Genomic DNA, 24,829 nt, shown 5'->3' on the forward strand with positions numbered 1-24,829 from the left:
TGCAGTATTTGGTTTTCTGTTCCTGTGTTTGTTCACTTAGGATAATGGCCTCCAGCTCCATCCATGTTGCTGCAAAAACATTTGATTTTTTTCTTTTTTATGGCTATACAGTATTCCATGGTGTATACGTACCACACTTTCTTTATCCAGTCTACTACTGATGGACATTTAGGTTGATTCCATGTCTTTGCTATTGTAAATAGTGTTGCGATGAACATACACAGGCATGTGTCTTTACGGTAGAATGATTAATATTCCTTTGGGTATATACCCAATGGTGGGATTGGTGGGACAAGCGGTAATTCTGTTTTGAGTTCTTTGAAAAATCATTAAACTGCTCGCCACAATAACTGAACTAAATTACATTCCCAGAAGCACTGTATAAGCATTACTTTCTCTCTGCAACATCAACAGCATCTGTTGTTTTTTGACTTTGTAGTAATAGCCATTCTGACTGGTATGAGATATTACAGTATCACATTGTGGTTTCCATTTGCATTTTTCTAGTAATTAGTGATGTTGATCATTCTTCCATATGCTTGTTGGGTGCATGTATGTCTTCCTTCTAAAATTGTCTGTTCATGTCCTTTGACCACTTTTTAATGGAGTTGTTGGTTTTTTGCTTGTTAATTTAAGTTTCTTATAGATTCCAGATATTGCATAGAATGCAAATATTTTATCCTATTCTGTAGCTTGTCTATTTACTCTGCTGATAGTGTCTTTCACTCTGAAGAAGCTCTTTCATTTAATTAGGTCCCATTTGTCAAGTTTTCTTTTTCTTGCAATGGTATTTGGCAGTTTCCTCATGAAATCTTTGCCAGGTCCTATGTCCAGAATGTTATTTCCTAGGTTATCTTGAAGGGTTTTTATAATTTTAGGTTTTCAGTTCAAGTCTTTAATCCATCTTGAGTTTATTTTTGCATATGGTATAAGGAAGGGTGTGTGTCAGTGGGGGCTACTCTAATGGAGTTCTTTGATGGTCAGGCACAGTCTACCAGCAAAGGAGCTATGATGTGGCCCAACTGGGCATCTGGGGCTGCACCACGAACAAGCTCAGCCAGGCTGGGTCGCTGAGAGAGGCCAGAAGACAGGAGTGCACTCAGTTTGGAATAGCCTGATTTCACAGGCAAGATCACCCTGCTCTGTTCCGGTCTAACAGCTCCCTTAAGGCTAATGTCTCCTAGGGAAGCATAATGAGCCTGAGGAATGGGCGTTCCTGGCCATGCTCCATTGCAGAAATTCCTGTACCAAACCCTCAGGGCTCCACAGATGCTGGAGTCATGCCCTTACTACCTCTAAGAAGCTCTCCCTTCCAGCTCAACTGTCCATGGGAGTGGTGGGGTCTCCTGCTACCAGGATTCCAGAGATCCGTGGTGAGAGCATGTCACTGCTTGCCTGTTCAACTTACTCTTTCCCCAGGAGTCACTGAGCCAGGAATGAGCCCCTGTGCATGACACAGTAGCCCTGTGCAGGGTTCCCAGCTTCCTCCCCCTTCAGCCAAGCATCTGTGTCCTCCCTTTATCCATTCTCAATGCCTTCCCTCCAATGATCTTCTTGGAGTATGCCAGTTTTCCTGATGCCCTGCTCCTTTAGTGGCAGATGCTTCTCCTGGCTACATCTAGTTAGCCATCTTTATTCAGTATTAAAAAGGACAATTTTATATTTAATTTTATTCTCAAATAAGATTCCACACCACCAAACACTGCATAAAATGCTAGGCATATAGTAGGTATTTGAAAACACTTGTCTTTGAATCTAATACTTTTTATCACCTATCTTGGAAGTGGGTAACATGGTAAACACAGAATGTTAAACTTATGTTGAGTGCTTAAATAAAAACATTGGATACTAAATTAATAAAATTAAAATCTTTTTTGTTGTTTTTGTTTGGGTTTTTTTTGGTGTTTGTTTCTTGTTGTTTGTTTGTTTGTTTGTTTGTTTTGTTTTGAGATAGAGTCTCACTCTGTTGCCCAGGCTGGAATACACTGGCGTGATATCAGCTCACTGCAACCTCCGCCTCCTGGGTTCAAGCCATTCTCCTACCTCAGCCTTCCAAGTAGCTGGGATTACAGGCACGCGCCACCATGCCAGGCTAATTTTTGTATTTTTTAGTAAAGACAGGGTTTTGGCATGTTGGCCAGGCTGGTCTCAAACTCCTGACCTCAAGCGATCTGCCTTTCTTGGCCTCCCAAAGTGCTGGGACTACAGGCATGAGCCACCATGCCCAGCCTAAAATTTTTATTTTTAAACTAATATATCACATCTTATAATTAACAGAATTCAAAACTTGTAAAATAATGATCACCAAAATAAGCCAATGGGTTTCTCCAAGGCCTGTAAGTAACATTAAATATGAAGCTTTGTACATTTTAACTATTCAAAGGCTTTAAAAAGTATAATTTCTCATATTTGCTTCAAGAACTGAATGAGACAGATATTAGCATACACTGTGACATGAGAATATACCGAAGCCACATGAATAATAACTGGGCTGTTCAAAATCTCAGCTCTCTACCTGTCTCTCTAGAGACACAGCTGTGGAAATAGGATTATTCCATCACTCTAAGGAAGGCCATGTCTTCAGTAAAACACAAGCGACACAAAACTATTGGTTGCTAATAAGTTGAAATTAATCTATGGCTTAGACTGTATGATCCCTTAGATAATTTCAATTCTTAAAACCTACACCATTCTTTATCATAAATACGATTTCAATGAATGCGTGAATAGAAATAGAAAATAGAAAAGCAATTATATGTACTCAAGGTGATAATAATGAAAAATTCAAAAGTAAAGTCACAAATTTCTACATTGATAGTCCTGTTATTAATTAAACTGGTAAAAGTTTAATGTTAAAGCACATATATGCCTCCAAGCATTACTAATGAAAACTGTGGCTGTTGGAGCCAAGATGGCCGAATAGGAACAGCTCCAGTCTATAGCTCCCAGCGTGAGCAACGCAGAAGACAGGTGATTTCTGCATTTCCATCTGAGGTACCGGGTTCATCTCACTAGGGAGTGCCAGACACTGGGCGCAGGACAGTGGGTGCAGCGCACCATGTGCCAGCCAAAGCAGGGAGAGGCATTGCCTCACTTGGGAAGTGCAAGGGGTCAGGGAGTTCAGTTCCCTTTCCTAGTCAAAGAAAGGGGTGACAGATGGCACCTGGAAAACCGGGTCAGTCCCATCCTAATACTACGCTTTTCTCACGGGCTTAAAAAATGGCACACCAGGAGATTATATCCTGCACCTGGCTCCGAGGGTCCTATGCCCACAGAGTCTCGCTGATTGCTAGCACGGCAGTCTGAGATCAAACTGCAAGGTGGCAGTGAGGCTGGGGGAGGGGCACCCACCATTGACCAGGCTTGCTTAGGTAAACAAAGCAGCCAGGAAGCTCAAACTGGGTGGAGCCCACCACAGCTCAAGGAGGCCTGCCTGCCTCTGTAGGCTCCACCTCTGGGGGCAGGGCACAGGCAAAAAGATAGCAGTAACCTCTTCGGACTTAAATGTCCCTGTCTGACAGCTTTGAAGAGAGTAGTGGTTCTCCCAGCACACAGCTGAAGATCTGAGAACGGGCAGACTGCCTCCTCAAGTGGGTCCCTGACCCCGACCCCCAAGCAGCCTAACTGGGAGGCACCCCCCAGTAGGGGCAGACTGACACTGCACACGGCCGGGTACTCCTCTGAGACAAAACTTCCAGAGGAACGATCAGGCAGCATCATTCGCGGTTCATGAAAATCCGCTGTTCTGCAGATACCCAGGCAAACAGGGTCTGGAGTGGACCTCTAGCAAACTCCAACAGACCTGCAGCTGAGGGTCCTGTCTGGTAGAAGGAAAACTAACAAACAGAAAGGACATCCACACCAAAAACCCATATGTACATCACCATCATCAAAGAACAAAAGTAGATAAAACCACAAAGATGGGGAGAAAACAGAGCAGAAAAACTGGAAACTCTAAAAAGCAGAGTGCCTCTCCTCCTCCAAAGGAAAGCAGTTCCTCACCAGCAACAGAACAAAGCTGGACAGAGAATGGCTTTGACGAGTTGAGAGAAGAAGTCTTCAGACGATCAAACTACTCCGAGCTACAGGAGGAAATTCCAACCAATGGCAAAGAAGTTAAAAACTTTGAAAAAAATTAGACAAATGTATAACTAGAATAATCAATACAGAGAAGTGCTTAAAGGAGCTGATGGAGCTGAAAACCAAGGTTTGAGAACTACGTGAAGAATGCAGAAGCCTCAGGAGCCGACGCGATCAACTGGAAGAAATAGTATCAGTGACGGAAGATGAAATGAATGAAATGAAGTGAGAAGGGTAGTTTAGAGAAAAAAGAATAAAAACAAACGAACAACGCCTCCAAGAAATATGGGACTATGTGAAAAGACCAAATCTACATCTGATTGGTGTACCTGAAAGTGACAGGGAGAATGGAACCAAGCAGAAAACACTCTGCGGGATACTATCCAGGAGAACTTCCCCAATCTAAAAAGGCAGGCCAACATTCAGATTCAGGAAATACAGAGAATGCCACAAAGATACTCCTCGAGAAGAGCAACTGCAAGACACATAACTGTCAGATTCACTAAAGTTGAAATGAAGGAAAAAATGTTAAGAGCAGCCAGAGAAAAAGGTCGGGTTACCCACAAAGGGAAGCCCATCAGACTAACAGAGGATCTCTTGGCAGAAACTCTACAAGCCAGAAGAGAGTGGGGGCCAATATTCCACATTCTTAAAGAAAAGAATTTTCAACCCAGAATTTCCTATCCCGCCAAACTAAGCTTCATAAGTGAAGGAGAAATAAAATACTTTATAGACAAGCAAATGCTGAGAGATTCTGTCACCACCATGCCTGCCCTAAAAGAGCACCTGAAGGAAGCACTAAACATGGAAAGGAACAACCGGTACCAGCCACTGCAAAAACATACCAAATTTTAAAGACCATCGAGGCTAGGAAGAAACTGCATCAACTAATGAGCAAAATAACCAGCTAACATCATAATGACAGGATCAAATTCACACATAACAATATTAACTTTAAATGTAAATGGACTAAATGCGCCAATTAAAAGACACAGACTGGCAAATTGGATAAAGAGTCAAGACCCAACAGTATGCTGTATTCAGGAAACCCATCTCACGTGCAGAGACACACATAGACTCAAAATAAAGGGATGGAGGAAGATCTACCAAGCAAATGGAAAACAAAAAAAGGCAGGGGTTGCAATCCTAGTCTCTGATAAAACAGACTTTAAACCAACAAAGATCAAAAGAGACAAAGAAGGCCATTACATGATGGTAAAGGGATCAATTCAACAAGAAGAGCTAACTATCCGAAATATATATGCACCCAATACAGGAGCACCCAGATTCATAAAGCAAGTCCTGAGTGACCTACAAAGAGACTTAGGCTCCCACACAATAATAATGGGATACTTTAACACCCCACCATCAACATTAGACAGATCAATGAGACAGAAAGTTAACAAGGATATCCAGGAATTGAACTCAGCTCTGCACCAAGTGGACCTAATAGACATCTACAGAACTCTCCACCCCAAATCACCAGAATATACATTTTTTTCAGCACCACACCACACCTATTCCAAAATTGACCACATAGTTGGAAGTAAAGCTCTCCTCAGCAAATGTAAAAGAACAGAAATTATAACAAACTGTCTCTCAGACCACAGTGCAATCAAACTAGAACTCAGGATTAAGAAACTCACTCAAAACCACTCAACTACATGGAAACTGAACAACCTGCTCCTGAATGACTACTGGGTACATAACGAAATGAAGGCAGAAATAAAGATGTTCTTTGAAACCAACAAGAACAAAGACACAACATACCAGAATCTCTGGGACACATTCAAAGCAGTGTGTAGAGGGAAATTTATAGCACTAAATGCCCACAAGAGAAAGCAGGAAAGATCCAAAATTGACACCCTAACATCACAATTAAAAGAACTGCAAAAGCAAGAGCAAACACATTCAAAAGCTAGCAGAAGGCTAGAAATAACTAAAATCAGAGCAGAACTGAAGGAAATAGAGACACAAAAAACCCTTCAAAAAATTAATGAATCCAGGAGCTGATTTTTTGAAAAGATCAACAAAATTGATAGACCGCTAGCAAGACTAATAAAGAAGAAAAGAGAGAAGAATCAAATAGATGCAATAAAAAATGATAAAGGGGATATCACCACCGATCCCACAGAAATACAAACTACCATCAGAGAACACTACAAACACCTCTACGCAAATAAAACAGAAAATCTAGAAGAAATGGCTAAATTCCTCGACACATACACCCTCCCACGACCAAACCAGGAAGAAGCTGAATCTCTGAATAGACCAATAACAGGCTCTGAAATTGTGTCAATAATCAATAGCTTACCAACCAAAAAGAGTCCAAGATCTGATGGATTCACAGCCGAATTCTATCAGAGGTACAAGGAGGAACTGTTACCATTCCTTCTGAAACTATTCCAATCAATAGCAAAAGAGGGAATCCTCCCTAACTCATTTTATGAGGCCTGCATCATCCTGATACCAAAGCCTGGCAGAGACACACACAAAAAAAGAGCATTTTAGACCCATATCCCTGATGAACATCAATGCAAAAATCCTCAGTAAAATACTGGCAAACTGAAGATCTTCTGCACACCAAAAGAAACTATCATCAGAGCAAACAGGCAACCTAAAAAATGGGAGAAAATTTTCACAACCTACTCATCTGACAAAGGGCTAATATCCAGAATCTACAATGAACTCAAACAAATTTACAAGAAAAAAACAACCCCATCAAAAAGTGGGCGAAGGACATGAACAGACACTTCTCAAAAGAAGACATTTATGCAGCCAAAAAACATGAAAAATGCTCATCATCACTGGCCATCAGAGAAATGCAAATCAAAACCACAATGAGATACCATCTCACATCAGTTACAATGGCCATCACTAAAAAGTCAGGAAACAACAGGTGCTGGAGAGGATGTGGAGAAATAGGAACACTTTTACACTGTTGGTGGGACCGTAAACTAGTTCAACCATTGTGGAAGTCAGGGTGGCGATTCCTCAGGGATCTAGAACTAGAAATATCATTTGACCCAGCCATCCCATTACTGGTTATGTACCCAAAGGACTATAAATCATGCTGCTATAAAGACACACGCACACGTATGTTTATTGAGGCACTATTCACAATAGCAAAGACTTGGAACCAACCCAAATGTCCAACAACAATAGACTGGATTAAGAAAATGTGGCACATATACATCATGGAATACTATGCAGCCATAAAAAATGATGAGTTCATGTCCTTTGTAGGGACATAGATGGAACTGGAAATCATCATTCTCAGTAAACTATCACAAGGACAAAAAACCAAACACCGCATGTTCTCACTCATAGGTGGGAATTGAACAATGAGAACACATGGACACAGGAAGGGGAACATCACACTCCGGGGACTGTTGTGGGGTGGGGTTGAGGGGAGGGATAGCTTTAGGAGATATACCTAATGCTAAATGACGAGTTAATGGGTGCAGCACACCAACATGGCACATGTATGCATATGTAACAGACCTGGCTGGGTGCGGTGGCTCATGCCTGTAATCCCAGCACTTTGGGAGGCCGAGATGGGTGGATAACGAGGTCAGGAGATCGAGATCATCCTGGCTAACATGGTGAAACCCCGTCTCTCCTAAAAATACAAAAAATTAGCAGGCCTGGTGGTGGGTGCCTGTAGTCCCAGCTACTCCGGAGACTGAGGCAGGAGAATGGCGTGAACCCAGGAGGCGGAGCTTGCAGTGAGCCGAGATTGAGCCACTGCACTCCAGCCTGGGCAACACAGCGAGACTCTGTCTCAAAAAAAAAAACAAAAAACTGCACAGTGTGCACATGTACCCTAAAACTTAAAGTATAATAATAATAAAAGAAAAGAAAACAGTGAAATGGGTGATGTGTTCCAATATAAATATCTACTATCCATCTCATCTGGAATAATTATTGTTCAAAAATAAAACTAACCAAAACAACTATAAAGATAACAAAATGCCTATATTAAGTTCTTACTCTCTCCTTAAATTCTATCATTACTTCATCTTCCTCAGTAGATTGTCCTGTATCTAATCTATTTTCTTTCCACTAGTCCAAAAACAAAGAACTACCACTCTTCTTCTTCTTTTTTTTTTTTTTTTCTGAGACAGAGTCTCACTCTTTTGCCCAATCTGGAGTGCAGTGGCATGACCTGAGCTCACTGCAACCTCTGCCTCCTAGGTTCAAGCGATTCTCCTGTCTCAGTCTCCATGCAAAAGTAGTTGGGACTACAGTTGCATGCCACCACATCCGGCTAATTTTTGTATTTTTAGTAGAGATGGTGTTCCACCATGTTGGTCAGGCTGGTCTCGAACTCCTGACCTCAGGTGATCCACCTCCCTTGCTCTCCCAAAGTACTGGCATTACAGGCGTGAGCCACTGCGCCCGGCCCCACTCTTCTTCTCTAAGAAGAGACTTAAGATTGTATTTACCCTCTGTCTACTGGAACCTTTTCCTCCACCTAAAGTTGTCTCCTAATCTACCTACCCTGAGGTCCCATCACTCTCAAGTCTTCTTTGGCTTTCTGTCTCTCTGCTTCCCTCCCTCTCTCTGCCATTCAAGATCTTGAAAGAGTAGCTCATACTTAGCTCCTTCCCTTAGATTGCTCACTCACTCTTATTCCACAGTAATCTGTTCAAACTACCATGCCCACCTCTTTCTTTGAAGATTCCTAATGGGCACTTCACCACAAAATTCTAGAGCTATTTTTCAGTTCTCATTCTTCTAATTCCCTATGTAACCATTCACAGTCTTGTCAATTTATCTTCCAGAACTCCCTTTTCCCATAGGACCATTATTTTCCTAGGTGTCTGCTCTAACTCAGGTCCTCTTGCTGCTCCTTCACTAAATGTGAGTTTCCCCACAGCAGTACCTTGATCCTCCTCTCTACTCTTTGTATTTCTCTACCTACTCCCTTGGTATTCTTGGTATGTTAATCCAGCCTCATGAAATTAAATATCATCACTATGTAGAAGGCTCCCTGATACATACCTCATCTCTCTTCTCAGCCCAAATCTTCACCCCAAATTCTAGTCTCTTTCATGGCCTATCACCCTTTCCCTCACACATTAGAAGTGTTCATGGTTTTGGTTAATGGTGCTGCCATCCTTGCAGGTTTGAACTCTGTGAAACAGCTTCCTCTCCTTTGCTTCCCATTTATACTTAGGTTTAGAATCCACTCCTCTACTTTATTCCAAAGACAGCCTAATTCAGTTCATCACTATTTCAGGGAGGCAGTGCAGCGCAGACATTAATAATGTAGGAACTGCACTCAGAATGCCCAGGCTCCATATCTTACAGAGGACCAGAGCAGGGGAAAGCAGTGATGAGGAAACCACAGGAACAGAAGGAACAATATTCATGGCCAATTTCTTGAAGCTTAGAACACACAAAGGGCAAGATGATCAGTGGAGTCAATTCTTACTAAAATAGGAGATTATAAAAGACACTAAGAAAAGTGTTTTAGTGATTACTGTTCTTATCAAAGCAAAGGAAAAAATGGAGAAGAGATGGAAGAGGGGACACCTACTCTATTGTTTGAGGCTTGGAATGAAGACCATTTTTATTGTCTTTTTCATTAGCACTCATGGTATTTGCATTGCACCATGATTTATCTCCCCAGAACCTAGCCCCTACATAACAAGAATTCAAACACCTGTTGAATGAACATTAACAAACAGCAACTATTTATTAAGCACCTATCAAGTAACTAGACACAGAGAAGCTCAATTCACATACATTAGAAATTATTGAATCCTAGTTAGATTAGGAAAATGAGACTCCAATGATTTTAATATTCTTTCCAGTGCCCCACAATTCGTAAAGGATTGGGTCAGAAGTAAAACTCATTCTATCCAACCTGCAAGTTCCTACTCTTTTCCCTGTGTCATTCTTCACCAGTACTAAAAAGGCATTTTGAGAAGTCCTCCCAAGACTTGCCCAGGCTCTAATGCTTGCATGAAATTTCTTCATGAAAAGTAAATCTATAAAATCTATAAAAGTAAAGTAATTGACTTGGGAGAGAGTTAAATTTAAGCTATTTTTATTCATTTCATTTGTAGAAAGGAACAGAAAAGGTGTATAAGTGAGTGAGTAAAAAGAGGGTGGGAAAATGGTGAGAAACTGGGAGCATCTAAGATTGCTAACTCAACCTACTTTACCATTTTGCTCAAGGCCAGCCCTGAATTATCATTTCCAAATATCCTAGACATAAAGCTTATCTGAAAGAGCCAGCAGTCTTCATTAAATACAGATGAACAGGAAAGAGAAGATGTGAGAATGGAATACCCAAGTTCTACTTGCTCAAGGCAAAAACTTGGAGAAAAACAATGTAAGACCAATTGTTTCCTTTGACCTGTGACATAATTCTGCATGCATGCATTTTGGCTCCTAAGAATTTAAGATCAATATGTTGACATTTATCATTGTAAATAGCTAAGGTGAATTCTTCAAACCAATCATCTCCTTCAACTATAACACTTCATGCAGAAAATAAAACTAAACTAAAGCATAGTGGTTCTCTTTGGACTAAAGCCCCATGATGTATTAACTATGCATTTGAGCAAGTAATTTATTCTCTCTATGTCTCAGTTTTCTTCTCTGTATAATATTGGTCATGATAGGACTCTTGTTGTAATCAAATGATTTGTTAAATGTAGTGACAGAAAGTGTCTGGCACATGGTAAGTACTGAAATGTTAATTATCATTATTCCCCCTCTAGAAATTTCCATGAAGGCAGAGATGTTAGTCTTTTTTATATATTGCTATCTGCCTTTGGGCCTATAAAGTGCCTATCATATAGGAGGTATCAACAAATCAGTCAATGAGTGAATTTTAATAAATGAAAGAAAACATTTTTTGCCTGAGATCTCGAACACTGTAAGCAAAAATGAAGTTTTGTAATTAGCCAGTCAGCCAAATGCTTCTACTCTCACTCTACCAGATTACTAAGTACCGCTTTAAAGTCCTCTGGGGTAACAATTCTGTTTTCATAATGAGAATGGTGAGGGCAGTTTGGGCCCACCTCCTCATTCACCTCTCGGTGCTTAATATCTCCCATCTATTCGAGTTGATCGCATCCGTTACAGTCTCTAGGGAAAGAAAACACCATTTTCATTTGGGGTTCTGACTTTTATGAGGGAATGCTGGAGGTACTAAAATAATATTAATTAATGAAGATGAAGCCATCATCATTACTTGCTTATTGATCCCTCTATCCCTAACTGGCCAGGTGTTTGATGCGTAGTCACTTCACGGCTCAAACCCCCACTGTCAGGAAACTCTTACAATGAATGCAAATGGGACTTTACCTGCCTCGTGGGGTAATGCGGCAAATGTTCATAAAGTACTTGGAAAGAGATAATGGCACTATATAAATGTTATAGATTATTGCATCATGAAGCTTAAAACTATAATCAGCTCTAAGATGGATTAATTGGAAAGGTAACAAAAACTTTCTCAAAGAGAGCCTCCCTTCAGAGCAGTATCAAAAGGGGCTGAATTTGCTGTGGCTTATAAATCAGTAACAGACCCATTACCTACACCCCTCAGGAAATAGGAATAATACGTAGCTGCATGGTTGTGACTGAACAGAGGGGAAAATGAATATTGACAAAAATAAATCAAATCACCCCCAATCCAGAGTTAAGCCAGAGATACAATCTGAGATACCTGGCTTGGAACTGGGTTACAATTTGAGGGTGCCACAAAGACTATTTTTATGCAAGTCACAGACAGGACAACATAAAAGCCAGTGTGCACATCAGTGTAGAGCATGCACACCAGTGCTAACTGCTCCCAAATGTATACCTCCAATCTCAACCGCTCATTCCCAGCATCCTGCTTATTGTCTCCATTTTGGTAATAATGAGCACCTCAAATTCAGTATGTCCAAAATCAAGCTCCCGGATCTTTCCTCTAAAAGAGCCCCCAATCCTCTTGTTCTCTGTAAATAGCAACTCTATCCTTCCATTTGCTCCAGCCTAAAACCTTGGACTCATTGTTAACTCTTCTGTTTATCTTACATCCCTCATCCAAACTGGCAGTAAAACGTGTTGGCTTTATTTTCAAAATGTATCCAAAATCCGACTTCTCACCACCTTTACTGCTACTACTCTAATCCAACCCACCATCTCCTCTTGCCTGGATTATTGAAATAGTCTCCAATTGGTCTCTCTACTTCTTCCTTTCCTCTCTTTTAGTGTATTGGTAGAAAATCAAATCGTGACATTCTAGTGCTCACAATCCTGAAATGATTTTCCACTTCACTCTGACCAAAACCCAAAGAGTCTTTCTAAGGGCTGATAAGAACCTACGTGATCTCACCCTTCATCTCTGAGCTCATCTCCTACAACTCCTCCTTCCTCTTCCCACCCTCTAGCCACACTGGCATCCCTACTGGCCCTAGATGGAATTAGGCATGCATTTGCCTCAGGGCCTTTGCACTTGCTGTTCCTAACTTCCCTAGATATTCACATGGGCTTGCTGCCTGGCCCCCTTCCCATCTATCCTTAAAGTGACCAACTCAGGAAGAACTTCCCAAGCTTATCTTTTTCCTGTCTAAAATTGCACGCCTCACTTCCACCTTGCTTATCCCTTTATCCCTTCTCTGCAATCTTTCTTCTGAGTACTTATCACCATGAGGCATTACTTGTCTATACATTTACTTTCTCCCCCCCTTATTTGAATATACTCTACAAGAGGGCAATCATTTTTGCCAGTTTCTTTTTGTTGTTGTTCACTGCTATTTCTCCATACCCCAGACCAGTGTCTGACATATAACAAACACTGAATAAATATGTGTTAAATTTTTTTTGCCATTGTACTGATCTTTGAAATCCCAAGTGCCAGAATTATTGCATTAATCATCTACGCGAAAGAACTTCGCAGCACCATCAAGTAAAGATACCGGAAATGTGGTCGACCCACTCTCAGACGCCTGAATATAAAACTTCTGGGCATGAAGATATTAAAGAGTAAAATTGGAATTTGTTTTTTTTTTCCATAGTTATTAGTACTGAATACTAGCCCTCCAGTCATAAAACACAAGGCTGGCTTTTACTCGTGAATCAGGCTGGAGGGGAAGAAATCAAACCAAGATGCACATTTCATAATCTGGCACCATCCCTTGGATATAAGAGACAGTTTTGTTGAACAGCTAAAACAATGTCTTTAATGTGTAAATTCCAAAAGAAAATTAAAACTGGCAGCTAACTTGATGTTTAGAAAAGAAAAAAGCCTCCTGTTCAGCAATCATGAAGATCTAGAGCTGTGGTAATTCCCTCTAATAAAATAATTTATGATTTTCTTGGAGTTGAAAAAAGGATGGTGCACCTGAGCCTCTGATTTATAACAAATGCATTTCAGGCTTTTTTTTTTTTTAACTGCATCTTTATTTCAGTTTTACAGTTCCTCCGTCAAAGCAAATAATAATAGTAAGTGCTTTACAAGAAGGTAAAGGCCACAGGAGGAGGAAAGACAGATACGATAAATTGAAAAGAGAAAGGGATGGACTTCTGCAATCATCTTGGAGAGCTCTCGGGTGTGACACAGTGGGCTTCCCTGACCGCCCAACCTGAAGTGTTCCCCCAGCATCTCCCAATCATTCTATTTTAATTGTTGAAAGATAACTCACCTGTTTCTTCCTATGCATTATCTGTCCTCAACTCTAGGGGTCCCAAAGACAAGGACCTATCTTTGGTTTGCCAGTGTCCTCACAGTGACGGGAATGACACCCAGCAAAGAGCAGCTGCTGAATACAAATTTGCTGAATGAATAAATGCATTAAATATTTTAATTTTTTTCCTCTTGTACTATACCCAAGTAGGAGGTATGATTTCAACTCTTGTCAATTAATGAATTAATCTGAACAGCTAAGATTTGAGAGAAACACATGCTTTTGTAAGGTCTAAGTTCTCCACATAAAAATTAGTGCCATATAAAAGAGAGTCCTGTTAAGTGTACGCTCATCCCTGCTGCCCTCCCTAGCTCCCAATACAATAAATGAAATGTACATTTCTGTTGCCTCCTATTTGCTGGTGACATTTAGTTTTAATTCAAACCAGTCATCATAAATTCTGGTACTCTGCACAACATCTTAAATGGCTCTATTCTTTATTCAAAATCATCCCTCTCACTCCCAGAATTGTAGTAAATAGACCTTCTAAAGGGGAAATAAAACTATTTCAACAACAGGCCTATTTCAGCAGTTTTTCAAAAAGTATTTTTTTCATTCCCTCGGTGAGAGTTTTCGTTTTATGCTTGGAAAGTTGTGTTATATATACATGTATTTTAGTCCAAATGGATGTGGCGTTTTTGTTGTTGTTATTGTTGATTTCAGCTTTTCTATTTTCCACTTCAGTATGTTTGCAAAAGCAAAACTTCGTATTTCTCTTATTCCTCTATTTGTGAGTCTCCATTATTGAACCCATGTTCTCTTTTAAAGAAAGAATACTCAAGATACTCTGATTTATATTTTCCCCAATGGAAAAAAAAAAATCGAACTTACAGATCAGAATATTTATAGCACATAATAATCTCAAATAAGCTTTCATTTTTCTACACAACTTTTTAGGAGTGACTTACGTGCATTAAAACCTTTTCTAACTTTTTCTTCTTACATACTGTAAGAATCAACCCGGAGTCCTCAGAATTATAATCTAGCCAGAAACAATTCCATGCTATCTCTACAACGCCAGGAGGGATCACTATAAGTGGGGGTGAAGGGAATACTTCAAGAGCACGGTTCTTTCTCTCCTGTAATCAACAGCTTCAGTACCACCAATCCCTCTCTCCAGCCCAAAGCCCCACAGTAACTCTAAGCCTTCAGGGTATTAAAACTTAGGGTTTAAGTTGATCCTAAGGAAATAGAACTGTACACAAAATGTGTATACACAAAGGTTTATCACATTATTCTATTATACTAGCAAAAATATATATAAACAGGTACCCATACTGAAGGAAAAAAAAAGAAGACTGGAATGAATGAAATAAAACCATTTAACACCATGATGAATCTGAATGGAGGAATTATCAATTTTCCTTGTTTTCCTCTTTTTACTTTGTATTTCTAACTTTGTGCAATCATCTTGTATCACATTACAAATCAATTTAAAAATATTTAAGAAAAAAATTTTAACAACGCAAAATAGAGTCATCTAATCAAAACTATTTTCTTTTTAAAATGTTTTGTCTGATCAGATTAGAAAGAATAGGGTTTCAGCCTGAGAGATATTGAGAGTTCCCGTAACGTGTGGTGAAAAACACACCCCCAAAAGGCCAACTACCAACAAGTTTGTGGATTAAAAAAAAAGGAGGAAGAAAAAGAGGAAGAATGCTTCTCCAGGCTGGAGAACTTCTCTTTTTATAATCTTCACCCATTGTTTTGTTTTGTTTTTCCTTTCTTCTTATAAGTCTATGGTGTATGTGTGATTTCTGACCGATTACGTTTAACAGTCAGCATGATCAATGATTATTTTTAAAGCCAAATCTTTCTACAGATAAGCATCAACTCAAAGTTTTTTTTTACAAGCATTAAAACAATCTCGGTCCCAGCCCGGGCGCGGTGACTCCCTCACGCCTGTAATCCCAGCATTTTTGGAGGCAGAACCAGGCGGATCATGCAGCCAGGAGATCGAGACCATCCTGGCCAACCTGGTGAAACCCCGTCTCTACTAAAAATCCAAAAATTAGCTGGGCGTGGTAGCACGCGCCTGCCGTCCCAGCTACTCCGGAGGCTGAGGCAGGAGAATCGCTTGAACCCGGGAGGCGGAGCTTACAGTGAGCCGAGATCTCGCGCCACTGCACTCCAGCCTGGTTAACAAGAGCGAAACTCCGTCTCAAAAAAAACAAAAAAAATTATCGGTCCAGATCGGCCCTCCTCGCCTGCCACCAGTGCGCTGAGTCCGCGCAGCCAGCCGGATCCACCCAGTCTTCACCGCCTGCCCGCCGGCCAGGGACGCCATCAGGAAGATGCAGATGCTAAAGCTGGACAACAAGAACGCCATCGACCGCCTGGAGGAGGCCAAAGCCAACAAGAAGCAAGCTGAGGACCACTGCAAGCAGCTGGAAGGGGAGCAGAAGAAGCTGAAGAGGACAGAGGTGGAAAAGTATTCTGAATCCATGAAGGAGGCCCAGGAGAAACTGGAGCGGGCCGAGAAGGCCACCAATGCTGAGGCAGATGTGGCCTCCCTTGACCGCCACATTCAACAGGTAGAGGAGGAGCCGGACCGGGCACAAGAGCGTCTGGCTACAACCCTGCAAAAGCTAGAGGAGACCGAGAAGGCAGCCGATGAGAGCGAGAGAGGAATGAAGGTCATAAAAACCCGGCCATGAAGGACAAGGAGAAGATGGAGCCGGAGGAGGTGCAGCTGAAGGAGGCCAAGCGCATCGCTGAGGATTCAGACGGCAAATACAAGGAGGTGGCCAGGAAGCTGCTGATCCTGGAGGGAGACCTGGAGCGCTCAGAAGAGACAGCTGAGGTGGCCGAGAGCCAAGCCAGACAGCTGAAGGAGAAACTTCAAACCACAGACCAGACCCTCAAGTCCCTGACGGCCTCAGAGGAGGAGTATTCCACCAAAGAAGATAAATATGAAAAGGAGATGAAACTGCTGGAGGAGAAGCTGAAGGAGGCTGAGACCAGAGCAGAGTTTGTCGAAAGGTCTGTGGCAAAGTTAGAGAAAACCACTGATGACCTAGAAGAGACGTTGGCCAGTGCCAAGGAGGAGAACGTGGAGATTCATCAGACCTTGGACCAGACCCTGCTGGAACTCAGCAACCTGTGAGGACGGCCATGCCCGCAGCCAAGCTACAGTTGCGGCCCCAACCGAATAAAATTGACAAAACTGACGTTACCAGCCAAACAACAACAACAACAACAACAACAACTCACCTCATGCCTCTTTTTCCCTTATTTTTACTTATTCTTTACTAAAAATATGGATCAATTCTACTACCTAACACATTAACTGCGTTCAGTTTTGTTTCTTTTCAATCCTTATCCACAGACATGTCTATATGATGTAGTTGTAAAGATGTTAAAAGATTTTACATTTTACTCTCTATTTAATTTTATAGATGAGACTCTTATTTTAAACAATTGCATGTTTTAATTCAAAGAAAAAAGTAATTCTATGAGGTTTTGACTGGAGATAGCTTTCCACCAAAGTATAAACCCTAAAAGCAAACACAGCTATAAAAATTAATTACACCAAATTGCTTGAGCAAGGTAAACAGCAAACCCAGGGCCAAGTGTTAAAACTTGAGAGAGTCAATTATCAAGCTATCTAGTAAAAGCCTCCAAAAAATCGATAGTCCTCCAGCCTGACTTTTATGATGACATTAGAAATAGCATTTAACTTTTTTATATAAAGAACAATCTCATGGAAAGCTGGTCTATGCTAATCTTTTAAACCTATTACCAACATTTTATGCATCATAATCCTAGCTAAACCAGAATACATACATACATATATATATATATATATATATATATATATATATATATGTATATATATATTTAGGTTCATGCAACAACAGCACTTTCTAAAAGGGTCCCTGCCAGGCTATTGCTATTCATTTACTAAATATTGCCTGGGGACCCAGCCACGCATGACTCATTAACACAGATGGAAGTTTCGCATTATATCCCAGGTCCGTGGAACAAATGGAGTGACCCGTTATTGTTTCTTCTCCTTTCATATCTATTTAATGTGGATTGTAAAGAGAATTCGATCTGCTCTCCTTTACTCCACTGCCAGATGCCATTAGATTCATATTTTTAGTTTGTTTCTCCTTCGAACCCAGGTATTATTTATCCTCATGAGTATACAGGTAGAGAAAAATCCACACCTTAAGCCATTATCTTAAAAATAGTTCTTGATCAACCTCCTGTTATTTCTTAATAATTTTTTGGTGAAATTGCAAGTAAAGAATATTTGATACTCAAAAAAGTTGTTACGTAGCCTATAAATTTGTACCTTGATAATACCAAACATTGCATATTTCACAAAACAGAGGACAATTATTTTATAACAGAGTAGTCTATCAATTTTCTTTTTCTAGTGTTACTATTTTCTAATATTACTATTACTCATTCAAATAATAAAGTCAACTTAAGGCTACATAAACAATTAAGTAAGAGACACTTGTTTCTAAGCTTCTAACAACATGATGAAATAAATTACAGCCTATCCAACCAAGAGATTATATCAAAGCCATTGACTATGATGACATAGGTCTCTATTGTCCAGGACAGATACTTAGAACATATGACCAATTAAAAAATAAACAACAGGTCAATATGGTATGTAATCCAATTTTGTGCCTCTGTGTGTGTGTTAGAATGCAGCACCAAAGAACAAATAATACACACCAAAGCTTATCAGTGGTTAGCTATAGGTGGGAAGACTGCAAGTGATGCATTACCTTCTTTTCACCTGTTCATGTTTTCTGTAACCACAAAGATAAGTCCTGCTAAAAAGCTTGGGGAAAATGTTGTAAAGAGAGATGGAGAATGATTGAAAACTTCAGAGACAGATAAGCCAGCTTATCCTTCGCTTCGATATTAGACACATAAGTGCTACTTTACATAAATGATAAATTCATTGATTTGGGTTAAGAGTCAAGAATCTAACAATCAATTTGCAACTACCAGGATACAGACAGTTAAACCTTAGAAAACCAGAATGTTTTTGCCATTCTTTGTCCTGTGGTACAGACTAGTTCAATTTCCTTACCCACATGTCCTCCATTAATTGCCTTTTCAATGGATTACTAATAAGTTTTTGACGTTAAGCAAACATCAATGCTCCTATTAAAGTGAGACCAAACACTGTGACTATTTGTTTAATAACACAGTCTGAATGAAGGACGAAGTTCAATTAGCACTGGAGCTGATACAGGCTTCATTAGGAAGGAGAGGCAATTAACAAGTGGAAGGCTGCAGGAGGCACTGATGTGCACATCATGCAGCAAGCAGAAAAGGACAAGCAGCACAGAGTTTCTTTGAAAAAACTGTAACCTGAAGACTTCAGACAGAAAGAAGGATCATTAGCACAAAATTAAGCACCCTAATAGGGTGATCCTTATCCAGCTAGCTCCAGAAGAAATATGAGGCCAAATCACGTAATCTAACTAAACTGCAGGGTGTCAGGACAATTGGAAGGAACAGGAATTATCTATCAGGTAGAACTTCACTTAGCAAAAGATTTGGTTCACAGACACTGTTCCATGGATGCTACTGAGCACTATTTCTGGAGTCAGAGGACCCACCTGTACCATTTACTAGCTGTGTGACCTTGAATGGGTCACCCAACCTCTACAGTAGTCTGTTTCCTTTTCTGCAGAAAATGAGGGGAATAAACAAATGAGCTCTCCTAGTTCAAAAATTCCATAATTTTTTTATTCTAATTACTCATTCTTATCCTAGTTATCCAGGAAATCATGGAAATCATAAATTGCTTTGTCATTAACAGTAATCATATGATTTTCTCAAATGGAATGTGGTAAGGGTGAACAAAAATGCCATAATATTTTAAAGATACATAGGGACAAAAGTTTTATTTCATGACTAAAACCCCAGGATTTATCTGATTTGTTCTAATTTCAATATACATCTTCTATATTTTAAACCAATACGATAAGACTGATTTTTAAAAAAATATTTTCTTTACAGTGTTGAGTGTTTACAACATGGTGCCAGATATTTGGAAAGAAGTAAGTGTGGCTGAAGTATGAAGAAGGGATTATTTCATCTATTAAATTGTTTAATGACAACTCAGTGACACCCCAAGGTCACTCTTGAAATCACAGCCTTGCAAAGTGGCCCACGAGACTCGGACTGGCTGCCTAGTGTCTCCTTTTCTTCCAGAGCTCCCAGGAGAGAGAGAAAGCCAGCCAGCCTTCTGCAGTATAAACAGCAGACAGGAACACAGAAGCATTTTGAAGAGGGGCATGAGAATACTAAAATAAAATAGGCAAGGATATAAGATGGAGTACTGGAATAACGAAGGATTTGAAAAAGAAAAATAAGTAAGCAGTTTCACTTCTAGAAATTTATTCTCCAGAAATATTTATTCAATTGGGTAAAGATATGTTCATTCACTCAACACTCATTCAACAAATAAGGTGTGATAGCATTTGAACAGAGACCTAAAAGAGAAATGAAGAAGTCAAGCAAATATGGGGGAAGAATGGTTCAAAGGATTGTAGGCAGTGGGAACAACAAACGCAAAGATCTTAAGGAGAAATTGTGCTTATTATATTTAAGAAATAGCAGATGTTTTAATGTGACTGGTATAACGTGAATACACAGGAATGCGGTAGAAGTCAAGGTTGGAAAAGTAGTAGGATACTGGCTCAGGTAGGGTCTTAAAGACCATGGCATGCACTTTGAATGTTAGTGACTTAGATGGAGAGTCTTTGAGTAGAGCGATTTTTAACTGATTGAGTTTTAAAAAGATCACTCTTGGCTGCTATTGGCAAGTAGAAAAACAAGTTACAAGGTAATGACAATAGTTCAGATAAGAGGTAATGGATTGGATGATAGTGAGAAGAGGTGATTAGAAATGACCAAAATGACCAATGTCTGCATATATTTAAAAGTAGAATCAGTGGAATATGCTGATGGATTTTATGTGGGTATTAGAGAAAAAGAGGCATCAAGAGCAATATCAAGATTAAGCCTGAACTGGAGAAAAATGGAACTGACATTCACAGACATGATAAAGTCTAGGATATTCATTTTCATATAGTTTCCTATATTCCTGTGAATATAATCTAAATGGCCATGAATTGTGGAATGACTACAGAAATGATGCTACATCCATACTATGGAACCAATAAATTAAGGCAGAACCACACATCCTTTCATGGAAAGACATGCATGACATATAAATGAATTAGTCATGAGTTACAGAATATGTTCACTGTGATGTTATTAATATATATTTTATATCTATATCTACATAATTAGAAATAATATTCAACAAACTTTTTTAAAATTAAGACAGGATCTCTCTCTGTTTGCCAGGCTGGTTTCAAACTCCTGAGCTCAAGTGATCTTCCTGAGCGTCCTGAGTAGCTGGGACTGTAGGTGCATACCACCACCCCTGGCTAAACACAAACTTTTAATAATAGTCATCTCTATGAAAATTGGTAAGTAGAGGAGAGACTTTCATTCTCAACTTGTGTTTTACCATTGTTTGAGGTTTTAAAAATTTAGCAATTTTACTATTGCTTTTTAACATTTGACATGTGCAATTTTTGTAATTAAAAAGTTGTCATTATTAAATAAATGTAAACAAGACTGCCTAGCCAGTGGAGGGATATAGGATTGTGGTTAAGGCCTGAGATTTTGAAGTCAGACTCTAAATTCAAATACTGGCTCTACTGCTTACTGGCTATGTGACCTAGAGAAAATTGCTTTACTTCTTTGTGCCTCAGTTATTCTTGTTTCAAATGGGATAAGAGTAGTGTCTATCTGAGAAAGTGGTTGTGAGGATTAAACAGGATGATCATAAGGTTCTTAAAACAGTGACTGGCACATAGAATACACTAAACAGGAATGTTATGAATAATACTCTACCATGAAATATACCAACATAAAAGTTATAGAGTGATTTATTTTTATAGCATGAAAAAAACATGTGTGTGGTTAGGGAACGTGTGCAAAGTTGGTGGGCTGAGACAGGAGAAAAATGGTAATCGAGGAAGCATAATTTGATAGCTTCAAAGATCAATAGAATGAGATAATGTTGAATTTTTTCAAAAAAAAGGAATCCCCATGACAAAAGATATGCATATTCCAGTTCAAAATATCAGACTGATTACTTTTTAAAGAGACTTGATCTTTTCTGAAATGTTGCTGCTATGATTGGGGCTAATCTTTTAGTACTCTTTACCATATATGCTAGAACAGACGGTGGCCCAGAATATGAGTCCTGCATTTTCTCAATATGAAGATTCCCAAAATGTTTTTTAGCCAACTTCAGTATATTAACTTCAACTTAGAGACAAAAAGTTAAATATTTTCCTCTAAGGTTTATTTTTTGTACATTTCTATATGCAAATGTATTTAAAATCACATATTGTATGAAGTACATTAATTTAGACACAGTTCAGATATATTATTCTTTACTATCCTCACGATACTTGGAATAACTTTCTTGGAATTCTTCACATGCGTCTTCATCATCATGTCATTATCATCTCTGGATGCATATTTTGAGATGTCTAACAGTCTTCTAGCACTCATTATATTCTCTTCCATCTCAGTTGTTTGAAATTGTGCATGATGCGACTGGTAGCAATATTACCTCCTGCCTCAAGTACTCATCAGCATTACATTGGGGCATTTTCTCTTCATCCTATAGAAGTAGATACCTAATCTCCACAACCCAAACACACAGAATTTTCCTTTTTAAAGACTCTTTAAAGATTTTGTTCACAGTGACATGCAATACTTGAAGTCATAATGTGAAATCTCCAGGAACATTTACTAATTATTTCTTAACTTGGGAGGCTTCTTTTCTGAATCTATCATGGCAGATGATCGCTTTAGGTATGGAAAACTCGCATTCACTGAGGTCCTTAGGGTTTATGTGGTTTTATGTGCTATTTTACAGCACATATCTTATGAGAGATTCCATAATAACTTTTTAGTAAAAGCCACCCCATCTTCTGGAGGATGATATTTTGGGGAAAAGACAGTTTTTCTTATGTTGAGGCACCAATCAGGCAGCATGCTAAGCCTCTTATCATATAATGTCTTTTATAAACGTTAGAATGTTTCTGTGATGTAGTTAATATTATTGTTGCAATTGTCCATATGTGAAAACTGAGGCAGTTAAGTAACTTGCCCCGGATCACAGTGCTAAACAATGATGAAGTAAGGACTTGAAACTCCAAAATCTTAGGCTATCAGCCATGACTTTTTATAGTACTACCAGTAAAGCTATTGGCAAAACATCCCATTTTGAAGAAAGGGTGAGAAAAAAAGAAAGAGAAGGATCCAGAAAAAAGCATGTATCTTTTCATCATAAAAGATCAAGAATTCAACGGGAGGGGGAAATATGGTCAAAGCTGGAGGGTTTTTTAAAATCAACCTAATTATAAATCTTCATGGACCAAGGAAAGAGCAATCTTTCAGACAAAAAGAGGCACAGCTATTTCAAGATATTTTTCTATAGATGACATTACAGAACCACAGGGAGTTAAGTTGAGTAAGATTTTTCTAAAAATGCAACTTGTTAGGGCCTGGAAGTTTTACTTAAGAAAACATTAGAACATAGCCTTTCTAGTTTCTTAAAACAAAAAGTAAAGTGTTGGCCAAGGGAAGTGTGATTTTTCCTATGACTAGAAGTTCCACATAACAACAGTCTCTGACATCATTGCGTAGAAGTCACATTGGACAGAAGTCATACTGTACAGTCAGCTGTGTAAAAAGAAAAGAAGGAGGGAAAGTCAATAGTCAAGTCAAGAAAATATGATTCAGCTCTCTCGTAAGCTTCATCAATTACGTTTAATCAACTACGTTTTGTGGAACATGCTGGATTATTCAATATATGTATCCTGAGAACAAAATAATGTCTTTTGCAGCAACTTAGATGGAGCTGGAGGCTATTATACTAAGTGAAGCAACTCAAGAATGGAAAACCAAAAAACCATGTGTTCTCACCTATAAGGTGGAGCTAAGCTATGAGGATGCAAAAGCATAGAGTGGTAAAATGGACTTTAGAGACTCAGAAGGGTGAAGGAAGGAGGAGGGTGGAGATTTTAAAAAAGAACTACACATTAGGTACAATGTACACTACTGGGGTGATAGGTGCACTAGAATCTCAGAATTCACCACTATATAATTCTTCCATGTAACAAAAAAATACCACTGTACCCCAAAACTATTGAAATAAAATTTTTTAATGTACCCTGAGTATTCCTTATGTGACTAGAACCTTGTTAAACATTTCAGGATTATAAAAAATAGTCTCTGTCCTCAATCTATTTAAAATTTAAGAGTAGTTATCTTTGGATGCTGGAATTATGTTGATTTTTATTTTTCCTTTTGGACTACATTTTCCAGCTATATCAACACAAATTCATATGAGGAATAGATGAAATTGATACACTGGTTTTTTAATGAAAATTAGTTATTATTTCATTCATATGATTATTTTAAGTGCTGTCTATTTTTATGGAACCTTTACAACACAGTTGTGTCTGGAAAACAATACACTACTTATTCAACATTAAATGGTTCTTATTTAGCTAATTTATTGGTATCAAAAGGCAATATGTAACTGAGTGCCAAATGAATGTCAAATAGAGTCACGAATGCAATGGAGAGATCACTTCTACCTAGACTTGTCAGGCATACATTGACAGAAGCTTCAAGTTTCCATGAATGAACGGGAAGCAGGAGAGAGCACAGACAATCAGTGTCAAAGGCCCACAAAAAAGTAAGTTCAAATCATAGAACTTGGAATAGGTGCAATCAAGGGGTTGTGAGTAAACAGTAAAGAGGATTGAGAGTGTTCCTTGGCCCAAATCCAAGGTCGCCAAAGCCTTTCCCTTTTAAGTTTTCTCCATTCTGATGTTTGAACACTCACTTCTTAGACAAAAAGAAATGCCATCCTCCCTCCTCCTATGGCTCATGATCTGGCTACTTTCAGTCTATTCCTTTTCACCTGCAGGTCTTCTAAGAATCGGAAAGCCCATCTACCCTTCCTAAGTATGAGA

The 24,829-nt window shown here is 39.2% G+C and overlaps 1 protein-coding gene and 1 long non-coding RNA gene across 2 annotated transcripts in view; one reads left to right on the top strand and one right to left on the bottom strand.

The window, feature by feature from the left end:
- Positions 1-24,829, bottom strand: part of LOC129486054 (uncharacterized) — an 84,976-nt gene that overhangs the window by 12,540 nt on the left and 47,607 nt on the right. The gene's annotated exons all lie outside the window — the stretch shown is intronic.
- LOC129485711 (tropomyosin beta chain-like) lies at positions 11,871-17,048 on the top strand. The gene is given in 7 exon segments (XM_055284777.1): positions 11,871-11,956; positions 12,941-12,994; positions 13,497-13,637; positions 14,391-14,502; positions 14,865-14,925; positions 16,008-16,421; positions 16,424-17,048. Coding segments are annotated over 7 exon segments (1,323 nt in total). The 3' UTR covers positions 16,879-17,048.

This window comes from Symphalangus syndactylus, chromosome 7 (assembly GCF_028878055.3).
Source record: "Symphalangus syndactylus isolate Jambi chromosome 7, NHGRI_mSymSyn1-v2.1_pri, whole genome shotgun sequence".
NCBI classification, from domain to species: Eukaryota; Metazoa; Chordata; class Mammalia; order Primates; family Hylobatidae; genus Symphalangus; species Symphalangus syndactylus.